The sequence below is a fragment of the Medicago sativa genome, chromosome 4 (genome assembly GCF_051527215.1).
Source record: "Medicago sativa cultivar Bolivia chromosome 4, Bolivia_mono, whole genome shotgun sequence".
Lineage (NCBI taxonomy): Eukaryota > Viridiplantae > Streptophyta > Magnoliopsida > Fabales > Fabaceae > Medicago > Medicago sativa.
Window position 1 is genome coordinate 81643836 of NC_140752.1, and position 21637 is coordinate 81665472.

Genomic DNA, 21637 nt, shown 5'->3' on the forward strand with positions numbered 1-21637 from the left:
GTTGAACAAATCATAAACGAAAAAAGAGTGAGTTTACGCTAAATATTTTTTTCTTTCTATCTTTGTATGTATATCATCTTTATTTTTAGTCTTTACATAAGTTTCTTTCAAACTTTCTCTTGGTGCTTGTTTTATTATCAATTTTAGTTCACACAACAATTAACTATTGCACGTGTGTTTAACGGAAATCCAAGTGGTGTTGCATGACTTTTTTTTATAATGCAACATTGTTGAATTTCAAAGATTTTTTTTTAAGGAACATTGTTGAGTTTTAAAGATGTTATCAACTTGATGATTTAATTATTTAATTTAATCATTTACTTTTTAATTTGAGGTTATTGATAAATTAATATTAATTTAATGTTAATTCTCCTAAAAAATTAAATATTAGTTAAAAATTAAATGGTTAAATAAAAATTAAATATTAGTTAAAAATTAAATGGTTAAATTATTAAATTAATAATACTTTAAGGATAACAATATCACTCCCCATTTTGCTTTTTTTTTTCCTTTCAAAATCCTCACCTCCATTCATCAACTCTCAAACGGATTTTAAAGTTAAAACTTCAATTAGCTTAGTAATATCTTATGCTCAATATACTGTTTGATAAGGTTTAAACTATATATACACAATACCAAGAGCATTTAGATGAGCTGAGTTAATATCAGGCTTAAGTAGAGATAATGATCTTGAACTTTTATTGTTGAAAGAATAAATGTTAGTAATTTTATTGGTAAGTTAGTATTTTCTCTTTCATTAGGGTTTAAACTCAGGTCCTTCAATTTTTTTAACACTTAGCTCAAATCAATTGAGATATACATCCTTCATTTTTGAGTTAGAATCTAATTTTGAGAATGCAACATCAGAGTAATTAGTCTCTGCGCTTATCTGTGATCTGCACATAAATTATGTATATGGTAAAAGTAGTCGTTGCTTCTTAATAATATCGTGAAGATAAGTGATGAAAATGCTCTTTAATGGTCTTATTGAATAAAATGCATATGGAATTATGCAAGTAAAACAACTTATTTTGTGGGGGATAATTGGCCCATTTCGGTCAACATATACTCGTTCGTGATTAGAATAGTTATTTTCTCACTAATAATGTGTATGGTAAATGTTTTGGTATCAACTATCTATCATCTACGCGTGCAACTGCATACATATTTTTAGGAATGAATTCGAGTTCAAAATATTTGTTAAACTGAAAGAGGTATGTATTGTAGTTGTTAATTGTGCGCTTATTATTTTTTATGTTTTTAAATAATGGAGAACAGAAAATCATACATATTACATTATACGTTCATTATAATTGTGATAATTGTAATTTGTAACAATAATTAAGGGAATAATTATCAAGAAGAATAATTTTTATGTGGTCACAATTACAAATCTAAATCATGTAAACAAATTCACAAAAAAAAATACACATTTATTTAATTGTTTTAAAAATACTAAAAAGAAAACTCTCTTCTATATATTTTTATTTGTGTGTACGTCTAAATCCAAATTATTTGTGATTGTGATCATACAAGCATTGTTCAAACATGTAGTGACCACACGTTCTTCTTATATAGAGTGATTAATTTAGAAAATTAACAAAGCTTTTGGAAAGTAGAGTACCACAAAAAGGAATAAATTAGTCAAAAAAAAGATGATGAGTCCTTCCATTGAAATGCTATAAGACTATAAGAAATACCATTACTCAATAATATCTGAAAGCAGAATCCACAAACAAACAATAATAGTTAAATGCAAAACAAACAAAAAAACCATTCCAAATCACTGCGCATTATAGGAAAAAGAAAGTAGAAGATGACCTCCTTTTTTATCCTTTGCCCTTATTATTGAATCCATCATCTATGTATATAGACTCTAATTTCGTAAGTATTCGATTTCATGCGTGCTTTCCACTAGACGAGCACTTAGTAAAATGCACGTAATTTGCGAAACATTGTAATCTCACTAGCTAGCTCAATCTATAGGCTAAGGATAGACGGTTCATTTGATGATTTTTTTGTTAATCTCAAATACCAGTGGTGGAATGGATGGTATATATAGTAACATAGATCATAGATATATTAAAATATCAACCATAATTTTTTTTTTAGTCATTCTTAGGCATACCTTTGCTTATTTGGATATTTTCATTGTTTAATATAATTTTGGCTTCTTTCTTAAAAAATAAATAAATTATTTTGGTTTCTTCTTATATACAATCATAATTCAACTGTTATTCTTTATTTTATTTTACAACTAAGGAGAGTTAAGATATAGAGAAAGATGTTAGATTACCACAACGTGACGAATCAGTTTCATAACAAAGTTTTAGTTGAAATATATATGTGTGTCGATGAGACCGAAACGCAAAATGGAATATTTTAAACTCTGTTGGTTGAACTCACTTCCATCCGTGTCCCCTATTTCAAACCCTAAAACTCTCTCTTTTTCTCTTTTACGTGCAGCATTCTTTTATGTTTTTGCCACGCTACTGTTGCTTGCTGCCCTTGCCTTATTTATATTTTTCAACTGTCGTTGCCTTTTAATTAGGGATAAGACCCCTGTGTCATAAATACACAATGGTTTGGCCCATTCACAAACGGAAATTTTTTTAATTGGTGTAGGTTGCCACTTGAGGAAGTCATCCAACAAAGTGCTCATATTTAGTATTGGACGCACCTTATATAGGTTTGCTTCCAATAGACCGAACCTATGAGAAACCAATATCAAATTCATATAGACCAATGAAATGATAGGAGCACAAGAAAATTGAGATGGAAGAAAAAAATGAAATGTTATCATTGAGGGAAAAGTTAGATAATGCATTTGTTTTGTGCTATCAGTATTTATGCCTAACAAAGGATGTGATTGTATTAATTTATGAACTTTTTATTTGAGTTTTTTTTTTTTTTGAGGGAACTTTTTATTTGAGTTTATCAACGGACTTAAACCACTTTTAGAGTGTTTGAGAAAACTCAGGAAAATAGCTTTGACATATTGATAAGTTATATTTAGTTTATTTTGATAAATTCTTTAAATTATCTTAAGAAAGCAAAAGTTATCTCTTGGTGGTGACGAAACACCAAGAGCATACACATCCGTGTTTTTTTTTTTTACTGTGTTAACATGCTTACCAAAGCCACTTTGTCAGTTGATAATCAATATTTAACTTTCAATGAACTTTCCCAGACTCAAAGACGTTCCTCTGCATGGCGGCGACAATTTTCCTTCCATGCTAAATTTATGGATATTTTGTAGAGTTTAGTGAAACTTATTTTAGAGTTTTTGATAAGTTGTAAGGATATTTAAAAAATATAGATAAGTGTTTAAATAATTGAGAAATGCAAAACAATATAAAAAAAAAATCAAGTAAAACTTATCTAAAGAACTCAAATAGGTGTAATGGATGTAGATGCAATAAAGTTGTTCCAAATGGATGAGATGGACAATACGATGCTATGGTATGAAATTAGTGTAAATGTTTAGCACTAAAGTCAGACAGCTATGACCCGAACATGATCCCCTCAATATTCACAACAAGCATGTACCACAAGTGGGTGGATTTGACCTTGTCAATTTTGTCAAAATTTAAAGATTACGATGATGATCTTACTATTAAAATGCATTAGACCCCATTTTTATAATTTTATAAGTTACATAGTGCAATGTATTTCAACAGTGAGATCGTTCACATAACCCTCTTAATTATTTTTTTCACAAATGAAGAATCCAAATCCACTGCACATTGTGAACCATTGCCTCATCCCTCACGCTGATCAATGACAACCCTACGACGAGGTCAAAGGGACAAGGAAGAAAGATGAGAAGTATTTTCTTTGCATTTTAAATTTCAACTGCTCCCATTTCTCAATTTTGTAGGACCGATATCTTCCAACTGGTGTATCGTATTATAACTTCAATTTTGTCTGTGGAGGGATTTTTTATTTTTCGGTACAAGTTCATGGAGGTACTTTTAGTACAAGCTAAAAATAAAAGTGTTTACGGAAATGAATCCTCTAAGTGTGATTTTCATGTGAGAGAATAAAGTATAATCTCTCTTTAAGGAAATCATTCCATTTAATTTTCTTATGTATTTCTCACTCATTTTGAATGGTGAGAGATCACACTTTACTCTCATAGATAGTTACACATGAGAGAATGCATCTTTTTGTCTAAAATATTATTCTCTCAAGTTTTTTTTATATATACCAAAGATTCTTTCAAGTGTGATTTTAAAAGATCTATTCATGCGTATACGAAAATACATTCTCTCAAGTGTAATTTTCACAAGAGAGAAAATGTTAACTCTCACCGTTTAACTTTATTCCATTTAATTTTCTTACGTTTCCTCTCTCTTTTTGAATGGTGAGAGTTCACACTTTATTCTCTCATGTGTAAATCACACATGAGATGATTTATTTATGGGTGTATACACCTTGAGAAAAAAAGAAGATAAAATGAATATTGTTATATACATGATAAATTGATGATATGTGACAAGAAGATAGAGAGATAAAAAACAAATGAGGTGTTGGACGAATGAAGAGAAAAATAAGTGTACAAATATCCAGTGACGGATCCAGGAATTTCAATAAGTGGGGTCAATATTGTTTATCATAAATACTTATACAAAAATATACAAATTTATAACCAATAAAATAATGACAATATTATCATTAACAAAGAAACTACTTTTGACAATTGCAGTCGTCACATATAGTAGTAATGTTTGAGTACTTCTTGTGCTATTTTTTAATAATGCTAACTTCAAAAGTAAATACAACGTCGAATAAAAGAAGTTTTATAATATCCAAAAACTTTCTTGACAGATCAGTCATTTCATCTCAATTAGAAAAGTATTCAAAAGAACGAACATCTATGTTTTCTAGTAATTTCTGATATATTTCATCAAAAGCAATTTAAAAATAAATTCAATTTCAAACTTGGATTCGTAAATTCAATCTAAAATAAATCCACGGGCTACCTTAATTTTCTTTTTATCCTTTTAAGAGTATTAATGAAAAATCAATCATTTTTTTAGAGTTAAAACTGAAATGCCAATTGTTTTAAAAAAAAGCTTAAATGACAATGTTTTGTTCTCAATCCATATTAGTAAACGGTGATATAACTCTAATCCACTTTTTATAAATGCAGTAGAAAGTATGAGAGTAATATTACTATTTTAACAAATGTAATTTAAAATTAATTTATATATATGACATTGTTTTACCTTTAATGTATTACTTTGGTTATGCGGGGTCAACATATAATTTAAAGTGGGATCAAGATATCAAATTATGCTAATATTGGTTGAAATAAAAACCACAAAGTGGGGTCAAGTGACCCCAATATGTACAACATGCATCCGTGCCTGCAAATATCATTGTTGCAATCAAAATATATACTTAAAATACTAAACGACCTTGCATGTTATTAAAAAATTCAAATATATGATAATCTTTTTTTTTTATATATATATATATAGAAGAAGCATTCATCAACTAAAACAAAAGTTGGGGGATAAATCCTTCAGCATCATACAATAGAAGAATACTTAATAAAGGTAAAATATCTTCCACAACATGAAGGCAGAAAGAAGTTGAAATGCCCTTTCGAGCTAGCATAGGAACACATTATTAGTTTCCCGAGATGAGTAACATATAGGGCTAGTAAAACTTCCTAGGTTCAACGGATTCATAATTTCGTTGAGAAGGAGAAGGAGGAGAGTAAAATTGGTATAGCCTGTCTTTAGCATACTAAAAAGCACATGAAAATCAGTTTCAAAGATCACATTGCAAATCCATCCATTATCACGAGCAAACACAATACCACTTCTAACAGCCCACATCTCTGCAAAACGAGAACTACTAGATGTCACCTTACTATAAAAGCCTTTGATAAATTTGCCATTGAAGGAAACACTCCCTGGTTGTGGCAGACCTTCTTTGGGGTGGCAACCGATGCTCTTATAAAGGACTGATTTTGTGTTTTCTAGAACCCGAATATGGGAAACGGTCTTTGACATTATGTCAGCAATCTTTGACATTATGAAGAATTATTTAAGAGAACGTGAGTTCAATTATTTAGTAGAACAATTTTTGTCAGATTTTACTTACCTCCTCACCAAACTTCGGATTACCAAAGTCCACTTCCTCTAAAAATCGAAGGGTTAATACAGACAAAAATATTTTAACTTTTGTGTACATGATGTAAAATTATAATATAATGTGCATGATTCGTGTTCTCATCTAATAGTCTACTTGTCCAAATCCACCTTAAAATTCTGGAAAAAAAAATATTAGTCTTCAATTAAAAATGGTAACTCCTTCCTCTCTCACATTTTCTCACAACCAATATGAGCAAAAATTATCTCAAACATTAACATCAATCAAACAACTCAAATGAATACGAATACAATTATTTCCAAAATCCTTAAAAGAATAATATCAGCAACTCACGTGTATATATATATCTTTAAATTAGTGTGTGTTTGGTTCAGCTTTGACAGAATTGATTCTGATAGAATTGATTCTGACAGAATTGATTCTGACATAATTGATTCTGAGAGAATTGATTTATGTTTGGATACAATTATGTAGAATTGATTAAACAAACAGAATGTTGTTTGGATGATTTTGATCAAAATTGCTTTTGAATGTATAATTACTAAAATAGACATAAAAGGAGAATTGATAAAGAATGAGAATTGATAAAGGGCAATAAAGGAAAATAATAGGTTGTAATAATAAAATATAAAATTTATTGGGGAATTGATTCTAGAAAAGCTAGAAGCTAGGATTTGTAGCTTCATGGAGAATTGCTTTTGGAGGATAAAAGCAATTCTGAAAAGCCAAACCAAACATGTTGGAATATTGTAGAATTGCTTTTGGAACTGTATAGAATTGCTTTTGGCTTTGCAAAAGCCAATCCAAACGGACCCTTAGTGTACTCATGACGCATCAACAAAGATTCACCAATTTGGTTACTGATATGGTATGGTATCTCTGTCATATGAAAACTCCCAAGAGCCGGGTTTTTATCATTTTGGTCTTTCTATTGTTTTTTCCCATAACGATCAAGGTTTGAGACATGGGCTGTGTTTAAAATTTAAAATTTTGATTACGTGTTTAAGAAGGTAAAATTTTAAAATTTTCTCTAATCTTCTCGACAACAATGAAGTCTTTGGTTTGGTTTGGTTTTCTTTCATTGTTTTCTTTCTTGTGAGAAGGTTTCATATTGTGCAATTGGTGTTGGCACTTGGCATGAGTATTTAAACAATTCAGGAGTAATTTATAGAGATTTGAAGCGAAAAAATGAACAAAAAGTTGGTATGCCAAATGATAACTTTGTTAACAATGATAAATCTATGGGCATTGGCTGTCTTCCATTAAAGTTCTTTGTGCTGTTGCATAAAGAAACAAGGAGTCATAGAGGAGAGAAAGCAGAAGTAATAAGGCATGCGCAGGTGTATAATAAGGCATAGCATTTTTCTTGACGTCTCCACTCTCCATTCAAAACATTGTAAATAGAGCATAAAGTAAATAAATATCGGTAAGTGTGAATCAACTACTGTCGAATTGTTAAAATAAGCTCAAATTTGTAGAAAATAACTCATCTAAAGCATCAAACTTAGAACTTGGATAAAAACCTGTACTTGGAGAAATTTAGTTAAAAAATATAAGATGCCTTGTAAAAGTTAAGTTTTGGGCACTAATCTGTGGCGTTACTAAAAATAAGTCTTTAGCACCCCACGGATATCCAATCTTCAGATGTTTAAAGAATTGAGAACGAATTTAAAATCACAGTTGCAAGCAGCAAGCAAAATCAATCCACCCACAGCAAGTATATTCTATGAAGTTGGTCTGGATTGACTTTGTGGACAGCTGCTAATAAAGACGGCAATAGGAGGAAAATGATCCACAATAATTGAAAAAAAATCAAAACATGCTAAACCAGGGAAGTTTGAGACCAAAAAACTTTCAAGTATCAATAACAATAGAACAGTAGATTGATGCAACTTTCACTTCAGTTTGACACCAGACAAATAAAATTTATTGGAATTATATCTATCACCACACAAGCAGTTGTATCCATCTTAGACAGAGTAACAAACGCATACACTCCAAAACATGCCTAGAGCAGTTACATACTCATTGTGGCTCCAGAGTTCTTTTTGCACTCGGCTAGCATATCCATGTAAAACTGGCACTTGCTGATCTCAGTTCCGTAGTGGTTGATGCACTGCAACAATATGTACGTGAAAAACATCAGCACAAGAAAAAAATTGTTCTGAAAATTTCTCAATGACAACAAGGAATACTTGATTTCAAACAGAAACAAGACAACGCAAATATGTAGATCTCATTCACATACAAAATCGCAAATTTAAAATCTAAACATCTATAAAATAACATATGTTAACAGTCCCAATAACAAAGGCAAGGTCATACAAACAGTATTATGTTTCTTGATCAATGCAAAATATCCAATATGAATACAAACATAATTCTTTACATAACAAACATACATAATTAAGATCATAGTTGTTGGTTGCCTTACAAAAAGAAAAGAAACAGATTATGTCACTGTTAGCAGCCTGTTATAGCGTCTGTTGGTTTTCAAAATATTAGAAGTTATATTTTACTGTAAAATCTTTCAAAGTGGAAAACAAATCATTTAAGATCATTGCTGTTGGTTGCATTTCAGAAGGCAAACAGACCATATCAATGTTAGCAGCCTGTTATAGTGTTTGCCGGTTTTCAAAACATTAGAAGATATATTTCACTGTAATGCCTTTCAAAGTTGAAAACAAATCTTTTAAGGTTTGTGATTATGTAAATATGCTAGTATTATTCAATGTTTAACAGCAGATTACGTAAATACCAATAACTACTATTTAAGATTTAAACCAACAGGAATTTCAAGCAATAACCGAACTAGGAAAACAACATACATCTTGGAATGCCTTTGAATGAATATTGCATGCATCACTGCCAAAAGAGCTTGAAGTCGGAGCAGGAGCAGCTGCAGCAGCCTCATTAACTACTGCTTCATGTTGAATGGTGCGAGGACCCACAACAGCATCCACGGCCCTGTGTGCCATTGCACTTCCAGTCCCAAAAGCCATACCTGCCATAAATTGAAATTTAGTACCAAACCAGAAAATGAAAATTTCATTCATGTCAATCCAATACGCAAAAGCAACATTTATTTTGCTTGACATACCTTGAGCAATGGTTGAACCAATGCCACTAAGAATACCGCCGCCACCACTCTGAGGATTAGCTGGAGGAGGAGCGTGGTTAACTGCATCAAAACATTAAGACAGTGTTATTAGAAAAAATATGTACCCCACAATATCTTATTTAGACAACAGGAAATGTATAATCTTTAAAGTTTTCGTGTTTTTTAGCAAAGGTTACTCAGCTCATGTATACTACATTAATATATACCTGGAGCAGGACGTGGTGCAGCACGTGGAGCTGGACGAGCAGATCTTCCTACACAAAGAAAGAAAACAATAGGGTCACATAACAATAAAAGAAGCACCAGGCAGAGAATAAAAGTAAACCATTCATCGGTTCACTTGAGATCGGAAACAATCAGTTCACTACATAATGATCCATATTGATCAAACCAACCAACAATCAAAATTTCACTTTGATCGAGATATATCATAATTAATGATAAGAATTATCTTTTTGCCAATAACCTACTAAACTATAACTCCAGAGCTATTATCATAACATTAGTCCAAACACATGCATCAACAAATCCATATCAAGTATTGAATACACAAATCAAAATATCTCTGTCGATGTCATCATTCAATCTAAGTATAAATTAGGGTTTGTACATTAATCGACCTCCACAACAAAACAACCCAATACAGCAATTTAAAATAAAATAACAGATATCCAAGGAATGCAAAGCAAAAAATATCTAAAGGCGAAACAATTTAACAAGATTCATAGCTTCCCATAATCGGAGAAGAGAATCAGCTAAAATAACTACGAAAAATGGATCAAACATTTTCATACATACAAATTAACAGTACCAAAATACACAATTTTTCAAAATAATAATTAATCAAAAGCAGAAAAGAAAACCCTAGAAAAGATAGTATGCGAAAATACAACATAAAACTGAAAGGGAAAATTATTGTAACGATAATAGGAATCAAGAGCGAAAATAATAAAGCAGATCTGAGATGAGAACGTTACCTCCGGAGCTACGGCGTGCCATGGTTGTCGAAGATTAGGGCAAAGAGGTAAATTTTAGAAGCTGAAAAAAAACGAAGGAGTAATAATCGCGGAATAGAGTTTTTTGGTCGTGCGAATGGTCTATTTAAACCCTAGAAAACTTGGAAATGGTCTTGGGAACGTGTCGTGTTCCCATTCGTTTATCCGGATCTTACTCGAATAATCTAGAATTGAACTCGTCGTATATGTATTTGCCAAGTATTTGAGTCGTTTATTTTTATCAAATAAAAAGAGTGAATAACTACTTTTTTTTTTTTTGAGAGAAAATATTATTGTCAAAAGTCCTAAGGTTCCATCCCAAACAAAGACTTATTAGTTTCAGTTTAATCGATTTTTTTATGGTTTAGCATAACTGAATATCATTCTTGCTACTTTATAATAATAATTTTATATCAATCTTGCTACTTTATCTCTTGACTTTACAATATGAATATCACTAATTTTTTTTACAATTATAAATTGAATCAACTCAAAAATCGATCAAATGAAGACAAAATCAAATAAAACAAAGACAGTCATATAGATCTAACATGTAGTTTTAATACACTTTTGAAAATAATGTATGAACTTAAGAATATAGCTAAAAACATCATATTTTGGAGTCTTTATCTTTTCATTTGAAGATATCCTAGATGGTTTGAGAAAGGTTTTGTAATATTTTGATTCGAGTCATTATAATTAACTTTTTCTATAACTAAAGAGTCGTTGTAATTTGCTTTTTTCCATAACTAAACAAATTCTTGGTTGTTTTGAATTTTTTACGGTATAAATCATGTAATTCAGAAAAGCATGACATCTCGTAGACATTATGAAAGTTAGAGAACCAAACAAAACATTAAGATTCATTCATTCTTTTAAAAAAAAATGAAGATTCATTCCTCATTAGCATATGGATTAAGCATATGGATCTTCTTCATTTTTTTTCTCTCCAATACTATAGTTTTTAAACACACATCAAATGTCACTTTATTACATTTCTATTCCTTAAACTTTGGTAATGCAAAAAAAATGAGGGTAAAAATTGGAAGGATCTTGATCCGGGGTAAAGACATCTTAAGTGATGAAAAGACCAAAAACAACATGATGACAATGTAAATGTTGGGGGATGTAGGAAACTTCAGTGCAACAAATCTTGAATGATCCTGTATTAAGAGCGAAATTGGCTAAAGGGATGGGTCATAATTATTATGGAGAACCCGCGTGGCCTAACGATCTTTTATATATTTTTCCAGTAGTAATTCTAGGTACTATTGCCTGTAACGTAGGCTTAGCGGTTCTCTTATTCCCTTAAAATGTACTATGATGATTGAGTTTTTTTTTTTTTTTTTTGACTAGTTACATTTATGCAGTCAAGGTATATGCGATTTGGTTTTCACCCAACGAAAAACGCAGGCTAGTATTAAAATAGTGGCACGCTTGTGCATGATGTATCAATTTCTCATAGCAAATGTAACTAGAGAATGTAATAAGAGGAAGTCCAAAAATCAATCTGACGAGCCATTTGAGACATGCAAGTCTGCCATTGAGGCAAACAAAATCAATAATACAAAAAATAAAAATAAAAACCCATAGGACACAACCTGGAAAGTTCCTATGAACAATACCTGATATACCCAAAAAAATGCTAATACTAATTATAATATACATGAATGTAGTGAAGGATGTGAAAGATTATCCGCTCCCGTTCTGGAGCCTAAAAAAATAATGGCAATGCTATATGAGAACAAAAAGGAAATTAGTAATTGAATGCAGTCCAGCTCCAGGCCCCCAAAAATTGCAGAAGAACAAAAGTATAAACAAAATACTGAGTTTGCAGTCCAGCACCAGCGCTTATTTGTCAGTCATGTGATCAAAACCTGACATGTATTATGTAATAGCCCTCAATTTCCCTTTGAACCTTCACAAGCTTGCAATGTAAGCATTCCAGAATGTGAAGAGTTGAATAAGCTTGCAATGGATACACAAACTTCTTAGATATTGTCTCCTGAACTGCTAGTAGAATACATAGAAGAAGTTGGCAATCCGCGAATTTTAGGCAAGCCAGTTGTTTCAGGCGAACTGTGTCCCCACTCAACCGTTTCAGCTTCAAGAGGTAGTTCGTCTAAGTCCTACCAAGAAGAAATAAAATCATCATCAGAGACCAACCATATTTTGGAATCAACGTGATTATGCAGAAAAGCTCATGGATTTCAAGATCATATAAATATATCTTGGACAATATATAGGTCTAAAAATCATTAGAAGAAACTGATTCAGTGTAAGAGTAACAGGTATACTGCCTGCACTCATGTAGAAAACGGTGTCATCATGACACAAACCTTGAGGTCGACAACCCAAATATTCACAGAAAATCAAGTTTTCGATGTCAATCTCATACAAACAAACCAATTACCAATTTACCATTATTATGAGTGTTTACCATGCGAGAACCAAATGCCAATGATCAACAACTTGAATCAAGGAGAACTGTGATTGCCTTCTAAATAAAATATTAATTCCATTAAGTAAAGATAAGTAGATTAAGGGTATGTTTGGTTAAGAGAAGAAAGTGAGAAGAGAGATAGAGATGAGAAGAAATAAAGCATATTTGATGTTATTGTTCGGTAAAAGAGAAAAAAGACAGAATTCTCTGTCCTTGATTGGTTGGAAAGAAACTATAAAGAGCAAAATGTTGTTATTTTTGAAAAGGACAAAAAGACCCTCGAGTTAGAATCAATGTATAATTTATTGATTATTTTAAATTGAATTGATCGATTACTTTTAATTAATTAAATTATATTTAACTAATTTTATTTATTGATTTTACTATCAATGTTAATTTAATTAATTTGATGGATCTCAATTGACGAAACGTGGGTTTATATCACATGAGATGTGTGGTGCAATTAGTTTGGTTAGACAATGTGTACAAAGCCTCAGCCCTCAGCTGCCCAGTAAAACTGAAATCTGGAAAGAAGAAAAAAAGGCAGCCCAGTGCACTAAAGCTCCCGCATACGCAGGGTCCAGGAAGGGGTCCCACCCTGAAAAATTGTGAAAAAAAAAAATCTACAAAAACTTTTGAAATCCAATATGGTCGCTTCCTTCTATCGGTCCATTTTTTCCCACTTTCTATCCATAAGTGGAGAGAAATGTAAAATTTGTGGGGGCCATCGTGTTTTACTGTCTTCCCATCTCTCCTAACCAATCAAGAGAAATTATCAATCTCTTCTTCAACTTCTCTCTCACCACTTCTCTCTTTCCTATTTCTACTCTTCCAATCACACCCTAACGGAGAGCTTTGATGTAATAGCTGGTGTTCACCATGTGATCTAAAGGTCACAGGTCCGCGTCATGGATTCACCTATTATAAATCCACACAATGAGGCCGAACCTTTCCAAGACCTAGCAGTACCTTTATATCACACTTTTCTTTCTATAAGTGTGTTGGTTAACAGCGAGCAGATCAATGTTAACAGCATATATCATTAGCTTTCCACAGAAAACCACAGACAGTAATACAATAATGAAGGTGAACCAAACTGGCATTTAAAAATAATACAGAACTTCAGCAGGAGAATGCAGATTGAAGTGTTAAAAGAATCTCACCCTAAAAGCTTGTTGATAAGCTCGGAGCAGTTCTCGACAGCGCTTTCTTTTAACGGCTATCTCATTCGGTTCTTGCAACATCTCTTCAAACAGATCGTCTCTGGTTTTGGAGTGACAGAAAAATTAGCAACCAAAATCAGACAAATTAAATAAACTCCAGAGTAAATCTGAATCACCAGGCAACAACCATGTTACCTATATAGATTTGCGATGAAGACGTTGTGCAGCTCTCTCTTCGTGTTATTTACCTAGTTGTAGAGTGCATGGAAATTCAGGTATGTTCAAACACTTAAGTAGCATAGGGAATATGGTAAAATATAATGAATGTAAGCTGTTGAAATATTTAGGAAATATCTCATAACATCAGGTATTATATCTTATCATACTTTAGAGATCTCTCAAGACTTTTTTGTTTCCACCTTACATATTTCCTGATTTGTTTACTTATTTAATTAGGATCAGCCCATCAGAAATTTAGTATAATTTAATAAAGCATAAGGATTAGTCCACTGTCTTTTGTAACACAATATCACACGCGATATATCAATATAATATTCTATCATTCAAATGCTTTTCTTACCTAAATCTCTGTAATTTCAATATCTAACAAAATACATACCACAACCCAAAAAAGCAACTAGTGGATAGTGATTATTATTAATCAGATTGCAGAACAGATCTGGTACATGGGAACATAAGATTTCTGTATACCACATAACATACCATTCGATTTGAAAGCATCGTATCACTTGCTTTGAATTTACCGGTCAAATATTTAATTAAAAAACCCAAAGAACAAATGAAGGGGAAATACCAAGAAGTGCATGATCGCCTTAGGAATAAGATCCTCAACATTTTTTCTGACAATCTCGTAATATGATCTCAAAAGCAACTTTGTTACTGTAATTTCAACAGCTAGCGTCTCTGAACTTCTCTCTGATGGCCTCAAGATAGTAGGGGGCTGCAAAACCCAAAGCACGTTAAATACACATGCGGGGAAACACAGACTCATGGAACAAATTATTGATCCTGATGATAGTTTCAAGTAAAAAATAATATATATACACCTCTCTCAAATGAATTGTAGAGGATGGAAGCACACTTTGAACTGGATCATTATGATGTTTACTATTTGTATTCTCCTTCACAGACACACGGTTATCTCCTCCACCAAAAATAGATGAGATCCCCCAACTAGATCCACCAGTGGTTCCTGAGGGGATACAAATACCAAGCAACCAAAAATTTAATAACTTACAATAAGACAGATGCTTGTTGAAACAAAGACGGTTGATTGAACAAAAACAAAACAAAGGTGCAAAACTAAATGCACAAAAAAGCATATGTCTCTGAACTCAAACATTAAAAAGAAAAAAAAAAATTACCTGAATGTAATACTTTATCGATATCTGATGAAGCACGCACACCCTGTTTTTTTTTTCACATCATTAGAATCAACAAAAAGAACAAGATAACATAGTATCCGTTATCATGCCAGTAAATAACGTAAGCAAAACTTCTGGTCAACTAAACATGATAGAATTATCAACTAAACATGATAGAATTACATGATCAGCCATTCCTCCATTGGCATGTCTTGCAAGAATAGATCGAGACTTTCCACTTCTTTCAGAAGCTGATCCTTTATCAGATTCCACAGCATCCTATTGGAAATTAGCGAGAGAATTTAAAACCAAAAATAGGAAAACAAATTAGTTTTTCACAGCTACTATTAAAAAACTGTATGATTGGATTAGAGCCCACAAAATGTATTTGTACCTTCACCTTAGAAACTGTAGAAGACTTGGTCTGTTGCACTGCAGCTTCTAACGCTTTACTTCCACCAATAAAATTTGGGTGGGAAGTGTTTATGTAATCCATCTGCAAAATGCAGTAGTTTAACTGAGACATTGAGGATAAGGAATAAAAGTTTCACTTTAATAGACAGACCATCACTTTAATAAGTTAATCTTATTTGTGGTATGATAACTGTTTTCTACTAGAATTCCAAAAAGATTATCACTGTTCTTTCTTGAGGTAGTGGGATTTTAGATAAAAAGAGGAGAAAATTTATAAGAGTTCAAATATTATTGATAATATTGATACTAACTTGATACAAAAGACTAAACACTAATCTCTATTTATAGGGATTCATACATAGACTCAATCTTTATTAAATAGAGAAATTAGGAATCATAACAATGATAAGTAATATAAAAACTAACTACAAAAGTAATCCAAGATAGTCTAATACTCCCTCCGTCCCAAATTATAAGTCATTTTGACTATTTCACACAGACTAAGAAATGCAATCAATTGTGTACAGGAAAGAGACTTGTATTGGAAAGATAAATTAAATAATAATAAATAGTTGAGGGCATAATAGGAAAAGTAACATTAATGCTTCATGGGTATTGTAAAGTGACTTATAATTTGGGACAATTTTTTTTTTTCCAAAGCGACTTTTAATTTGGAAGGAAGGTAGTATAGTATAGAAGACATTAAAAGATATTTTCTAATATTCTAAAACTCCTCCTCAAGCTAAAGCTTACCAAGCTTTAAACTTGTTACAAATATACCCTCTGAAATAGAAAATATAACTCCTGACACAATTAGACCTAGAAAAGATATATTGAATAAACCAATGAACTCCAGAACAATCAACAAATAAACTTTTTGCTCAACAATCCAAACTGAAATAATAATAGTTAGGCCAGCGCTAACAGCAGCTGAAACTCAAACTAAATGTCACATCTTCAAACCAAAACAAAAAAAAACGTTTTAGGGTCAGTTCTACCCGTAGCAGAAGCCCCAACTGGAAGGTGTAACATCTTCAAACCAAACTGAAACAATGGCCCCGTTTGTTTCAGATTTTTTATAAAAAAAAAATAAAAAATAAAAAAAAATCTATTTTTTTCTAAAAAAAAATCACTTTTGTTGTTTTTAAGCGTTTGCTTAGGATTTTAAAAAAAAATCATTTTACCATAAAAAATTATTTTGACTCTCAAATGAAAAGCTATTAGGATTAACTTTTCTCAAAATCTATTTTTTTTCAAAAACAAGGAGGTAACACTTGTACTGTACAAGTTAAAACTCTTTTTTTTTTTTTTCAAAAAAAAGTTATTTTTATGGGTAGTAAACAAACTAAAATAGCTTCAGATTTTTTTTAAATATCTTAAAAAAATTTCTCTAGATTCTTTTAACACAATTTTTTTTTAAAGCTGAAACAAATGCACCCAATATTGGATCAGCGCTAACCGTAGGTGAAATCCTAAGGAAAACTTAAAATTCATGGTGTCGGTGGTATCACGACTTCAAACCAGATTGGAATGATACATTGAGGTCAGGAAATAGCAACAGAAACAGACATATGGTGTGCAGCAAACAACATTAGCTCCAAAGAAGCGGCGGTACTATAACAACAGGAGGCCATGAATTTTGAGCATCTAATACTGACATGAATATTGCAGTAGAAGTGGAAGCACATATACGTTTACATAACAATGAAGTAAAATTTCAGCATACCTCCATTTCTATGATATGGGTGATCATTGTCTCTGAGGGTTCAAGGCCTTCTCGTAAAAAGTTCCCAATAACTTCATCCATGCGTTTTCTCAAGAAAGGGAATCGCTGCAGTTCAGTCACCATACAACGATGGCTGATCTGAAAAGAAGATACTTTAATCTGGCACACATTTGTGTGGAACGGAAACTGAAGTGAGGTAGAAGAAATGGCATGCCATAAACCCTTACCTTCATTAACTCGTCATATATAAACCTGGCACATTGAAGACTTGGATCCAATAGCCGAGATATCTGCCTCCGTACAAGGACTTCAAACGGAACCTACTTACAGGGAAATAATAGATAGGTATGTTCTTCAGTTGGGGAAAAAATTACATAATCAATAGGGTAAGAATGTGTTCAATGAAGAAAAACTAAAATTATATGTGATGGCAATAAGACCTACATCTGGAACAAACAATGCTGCTCTAGGTCCAGTTGCATTCTGTATGGCGGTACGAATATCATCATCGGTCAAGTCTTCACACGGATCAACTTCCTATAAGATACATTAAATTGCATTATATAATAGGACTCATGAGCTACAACAACAACCAAGCCTTATCCCACTAAGTCAGGTCGGCTACATGGATCAAACGACACCATAATGTTCTATCAAATACCAAATTTCTATCCAACTCATTAATCTCTAGATCTTTATTAATAGTTTCTCTTATAGAACAACACAGTCATTGGATCATAGAGTTCAACATAATTTCACTGTTGCCTAAATAAGTAGGTTCATATAAAATTAATTACTGTGATTTTCCTTTTCATTTTAAGCCGTTCAATTTGATACCAACGTGTATGCAACGTAGTTTGCTTGGACCATAAAAACAAGGAAAATGAATCATTTAGTTCAACAATTGCAAAATCAAGATGGTCGTGTGACTTGAAACAAAAAGACTGACTAAAAAATCAAACATTTGATAAATACTGCTTGACATTATCATTGACTTTACCAATATTCAAATAGTATATGATTGATGTAAGAATAATAAGAAGACAATGGTATATGAATGATGTAAGAATAATAAGCAGATAAAGGGTTAATGGGCATCTACCCGTTAAATATGATAATTTGATGAGATGGACACCAACTAGAACAAATAGATTTAGGCCAGATGGCTCGTTATTTTGTTAATAAATTACACGGGTTAATGGCATAGTTATCCATTTTCTGTCTCTAAAGATGACACCTCATGATAGTTTACCTAGATATATTATTTTAACACAATCATATATAAAAGACAAAAAGTTCATACCTCTAAACTCCTCACAAATATGGATTGAAAAATGTAATTAATCCGTGCTCCACCTGATAGCTCAGATGTAGACATCGCCTCATTCTTTCCCTCTACTATGGAGGTGAATGCTTTTTTCAACAAGAAAAAAAAATAGTATTACTGAGTTTGGGAGATAGTTAACTAGTTATATGTGGAAAATCAAGTCACAATTGTGATCAGAAATGGAATGAGTTTGCAAATGTAAAAGCTGAAGAGGAGATAAGAAATTATATGGTAGAGATAGTTAAGTACCGTCAGAGTATTTTGAAAGAATATTCAGGATAAGTGCACCCTGTCCAGCCTGCAAGACATGAAGAATCATATGGATAAAATATAAGGCCAGCCAAAGCAGAAAATGTGTTGCTTTATATTACAAGGAGAATCACCATACAGTATTATTTACAAATGTCACAAAGACACATCAAAATAATAACACATGCCTTGGACTCCGTGATTTCTCCATAGCTTGCATGTTCCTTTGCAAGATTGACAAGTGAAGCACTTATTCGTGCCTTCAGCCCTGGTAGCACAGCCTTGATGTGTTGTGCAAGAATCTGCAAGAGATGAACAGGCAAATATGCATATGAAATCTCCAAGTACATAAATTGGAATCTTCTAAGAATTTAAAATGGTTTGATCTTTTGGGTAATTTCTAGGAATTCAGTTTTTTTAATTGTATAAGTAAGCAGAAGGTGTAATTAAGGGCAGCACTTAAGAAATTAAAATGAATAACAAAAACTAATTTGCGTTTTCAACATTGCAAAAGCCTACCTTGTTCAACTTCTTTGCCAATTGAGGAACGCCACAACTATCAGCTAGACCACTATATATCTAGAATAGCACAAAAGGAATTAGTATAAAGAAATGACATGTAATGAATATTACTAACTACTAAGCAATGGCACTTCCTTACAGGATGACTGCGGAAGAACTTCTCTTCAGCAACCAGAGCATCCTTTATACTCCGGTTTGTCATAATATCCTGATTTAATATGAAAACAGACAAATGAATTTCAGTATTACATGTTGACCTAGAAACTAATCAAGCAATTTACACAATGGCATATTTGTTTGATCATATTTCCCTTATGTGCAAGCACCCAATATTTAACAACAGCCCATTCTTAACAGATAGAAGCATATGCAAAGGCTAAATGTAGCAAGTCAGAAACTGTGCAATTTATTACAGCAGGATGAAATATAAGTATAGAACACATTACCTCCTGGCTACGATTTACAACACCGACATAACCAAGTCGGAGGGGAATAACTTTTCCCAGTAACAGATTCCGAGCATCGGTTCCTCTGTCCATGATATCCAACTACAATCCAAGTCCAAGCAATACCATTCTTAAAGTCGTTTGAATAAGTAAACCGCGTAAAATTATTCGCAATAACATTTTCATATCAGATAAATATACTATACCTTGGTTATGACACCTATAGTTCTATGACCTGCAACAAAGTGCAAAAAAATAAAAGCATTAAAAAACCAATCAACAAGATTTGAAAAATATTAAAATTGTTTGAGGCATATAAAAGGGTAAGCACCATCGGGATCAGCATTTCCGGCCATTTGAAGAGCATCGGAATTCGCCAAATCTGAATTAGCCGGTGTAACAGCAAGAATAAGACAAGTAGGAACTTTGATATATGACATAATCATAGTTCTAATTCTCGATTCGATATCTGAAGGTTGATCACCAACGGGAACCTTGGTAATACCAGGGAGATCCACAAGCGTAATGTCAAGAACATTCGGCGAAAAAATCTTCAAACGAATTTGCTTATCAGAAACACCTTTGTTCCCTCCAGCTTCCCTATCAGTCTCAGCCTACAAAAACATCACATAATCATCAACATCAAATTCAATTCAAATGAATTCAATTCAACTAGTGTAATTGAAATTGAAATCGGTGAAATGAAGGAACCTGAATTTCAGCGCGGATTTGGGAGAAATCATGGAAAGTGCGGCCAGGTAAATGAAGAAACTCAGCTGATTCGGGTTTAGAAGGTGGAATGTGAACGAGTTGAAGAACGAGGGGTCTTCGTGTGCAGATATCATTACCACGGGGGAGGAAGTCACGGCCGACGAGAGCTTCAAGGACGCTAGACTTGCCGCTACTCTGGCTGCCGACGACGGCAACCTGAGGAAGGTCGATGGTGGATTGGCTTCCGACACGGCTGAAGATGTCTTGAAGTTTGTTGACTAGTGAGATTACGGTGGATCCTAGCGGGGCGCCGTCGTTGGACACCGCCGCCATAGTTTGGTTAGGGTTTTAGCGGCGATTTGATTTGATTGGATTGGAGTGAAATGGTAACAAGTGATTTTTTTAGGAATATTTCAATTTTCAGTTCAACTCAATGTGTGTGGTGATTCTTGTATTTTAGGATTCTGTTGTGCGCGCTTTTCAACTACTTCCACAGCTTCTTTCGTATCAAGAAAGTGAAACAGGTTTTTTAAATCATGTAATGTAATGAAATGAAAAGTTTAGTGAGTTTGGCCAGTTTGGAATTTTCAATAATCGATCAATAATAATATTAATAATTCAATAATTATGCCTTAAAATATCAATAATCAATAATAAAAACGTAGGGACTTCTGTAAAAAAAAAAAAAAAATCAAGTTTACTATGTGAGTTGAGTCTCGAACTCATCAAAACAACAAATATGAAATTTTAAAATTTTTACGTTGATAACAAGAGTTGAACTCACGTCCTTACAATATTGATCAAATCATCAAAATCAAAGAAAATTTTACACTTTAAAAATGACAAAACAATTCAATATTCCACATTCATCTAATTTAGCCAAAGTTAAACATCTTATTCATTCATCAATATAACAATGATTAATAGGTTGGATTCAAGTCAATTTTAACAAAAATGATTTCCAATTCATCTATATTTCTTGTAAAATATCTATTGGATCATCTTACAC

At 32.4% G+C, this 21637-nt stretch overlaps 2 protein-coding genes across 3 annotated transcripts; both read right to left on the reverse strand.

Annotated features, from left to right (window-relative positions):
* Window positions 1-7962: 7962 nt before the first annotated feature.
* On the reverse strand, window positions 7963-10319 carry LOC146932611 (CHCH domain protein). The gene is made up of 5 exons (XM_085704329.1): window positions 10225-10319; window positions 9454-9501; window positions 9227-9307; window positions 8955-9130; window positions 7963-8242 (listed from the first exon to the last, which is right to left on the reverse strand). Exons 1-5 carry the CDS (start codon window positions 10244-10246, stop codon window positions 8144-8146), a joined length of 426 nt encoding a protein of 141 aa, XP_085560455.1. The 5' UTR covers window positions 10247-10319; the 3' UTR covers window positions 7963-8143.
* A 1410-nt stretch (window positions 10320-11729) lies between these two features.
* On the reverse strand, window positions 11730-21131 carry LOC146932612 (dynamin-related protein 3A-like). Of its 2 annotated transcripts, none has more exons than XM_085704325.1 (20): window positions 20629-21131; window positions 20249-20531; window positions 20124-20152; window positions 19918-20019; window positions 19611-19679; window positions 19469-19528; window positions 19138-19251; window positions 18950-18998; window positions 18677-18786; window positions 17818-17910; window positions 17601-17693; window positions 17374-17511; window positions 15634-15729; window positions 15417-15512; window positions 15234-15276; window positions 14916-15061; window positions 14663-14809; window positions 14044-14096; window positions 13849-13948; window positions 11730-12371 (listed from the first exon to the last, which is right to left on the reverse strand). In XM_085704325.1, exons 1-20 carry the CDS (start codon window positions 20959-20961, stop codon window positions 12234-12236), a joined length of 2292 nt encoding a protein of 763 aa, XP_085560451.1. In that variant the 5' UTR covers window positions 20962-21131; the 3' UTR covers window positions 11730-12233. The 2 variants fall into 2 exon arrangements, with proteins under 2 accessions (XP_085560451.1, XP_085560449.1); XM_085704323.1 differs by having other exon boundaries at window positions 15628-15729.
* Between the last annotated feature and the right edge of the window lie 506 nt (window positions 21132-21637).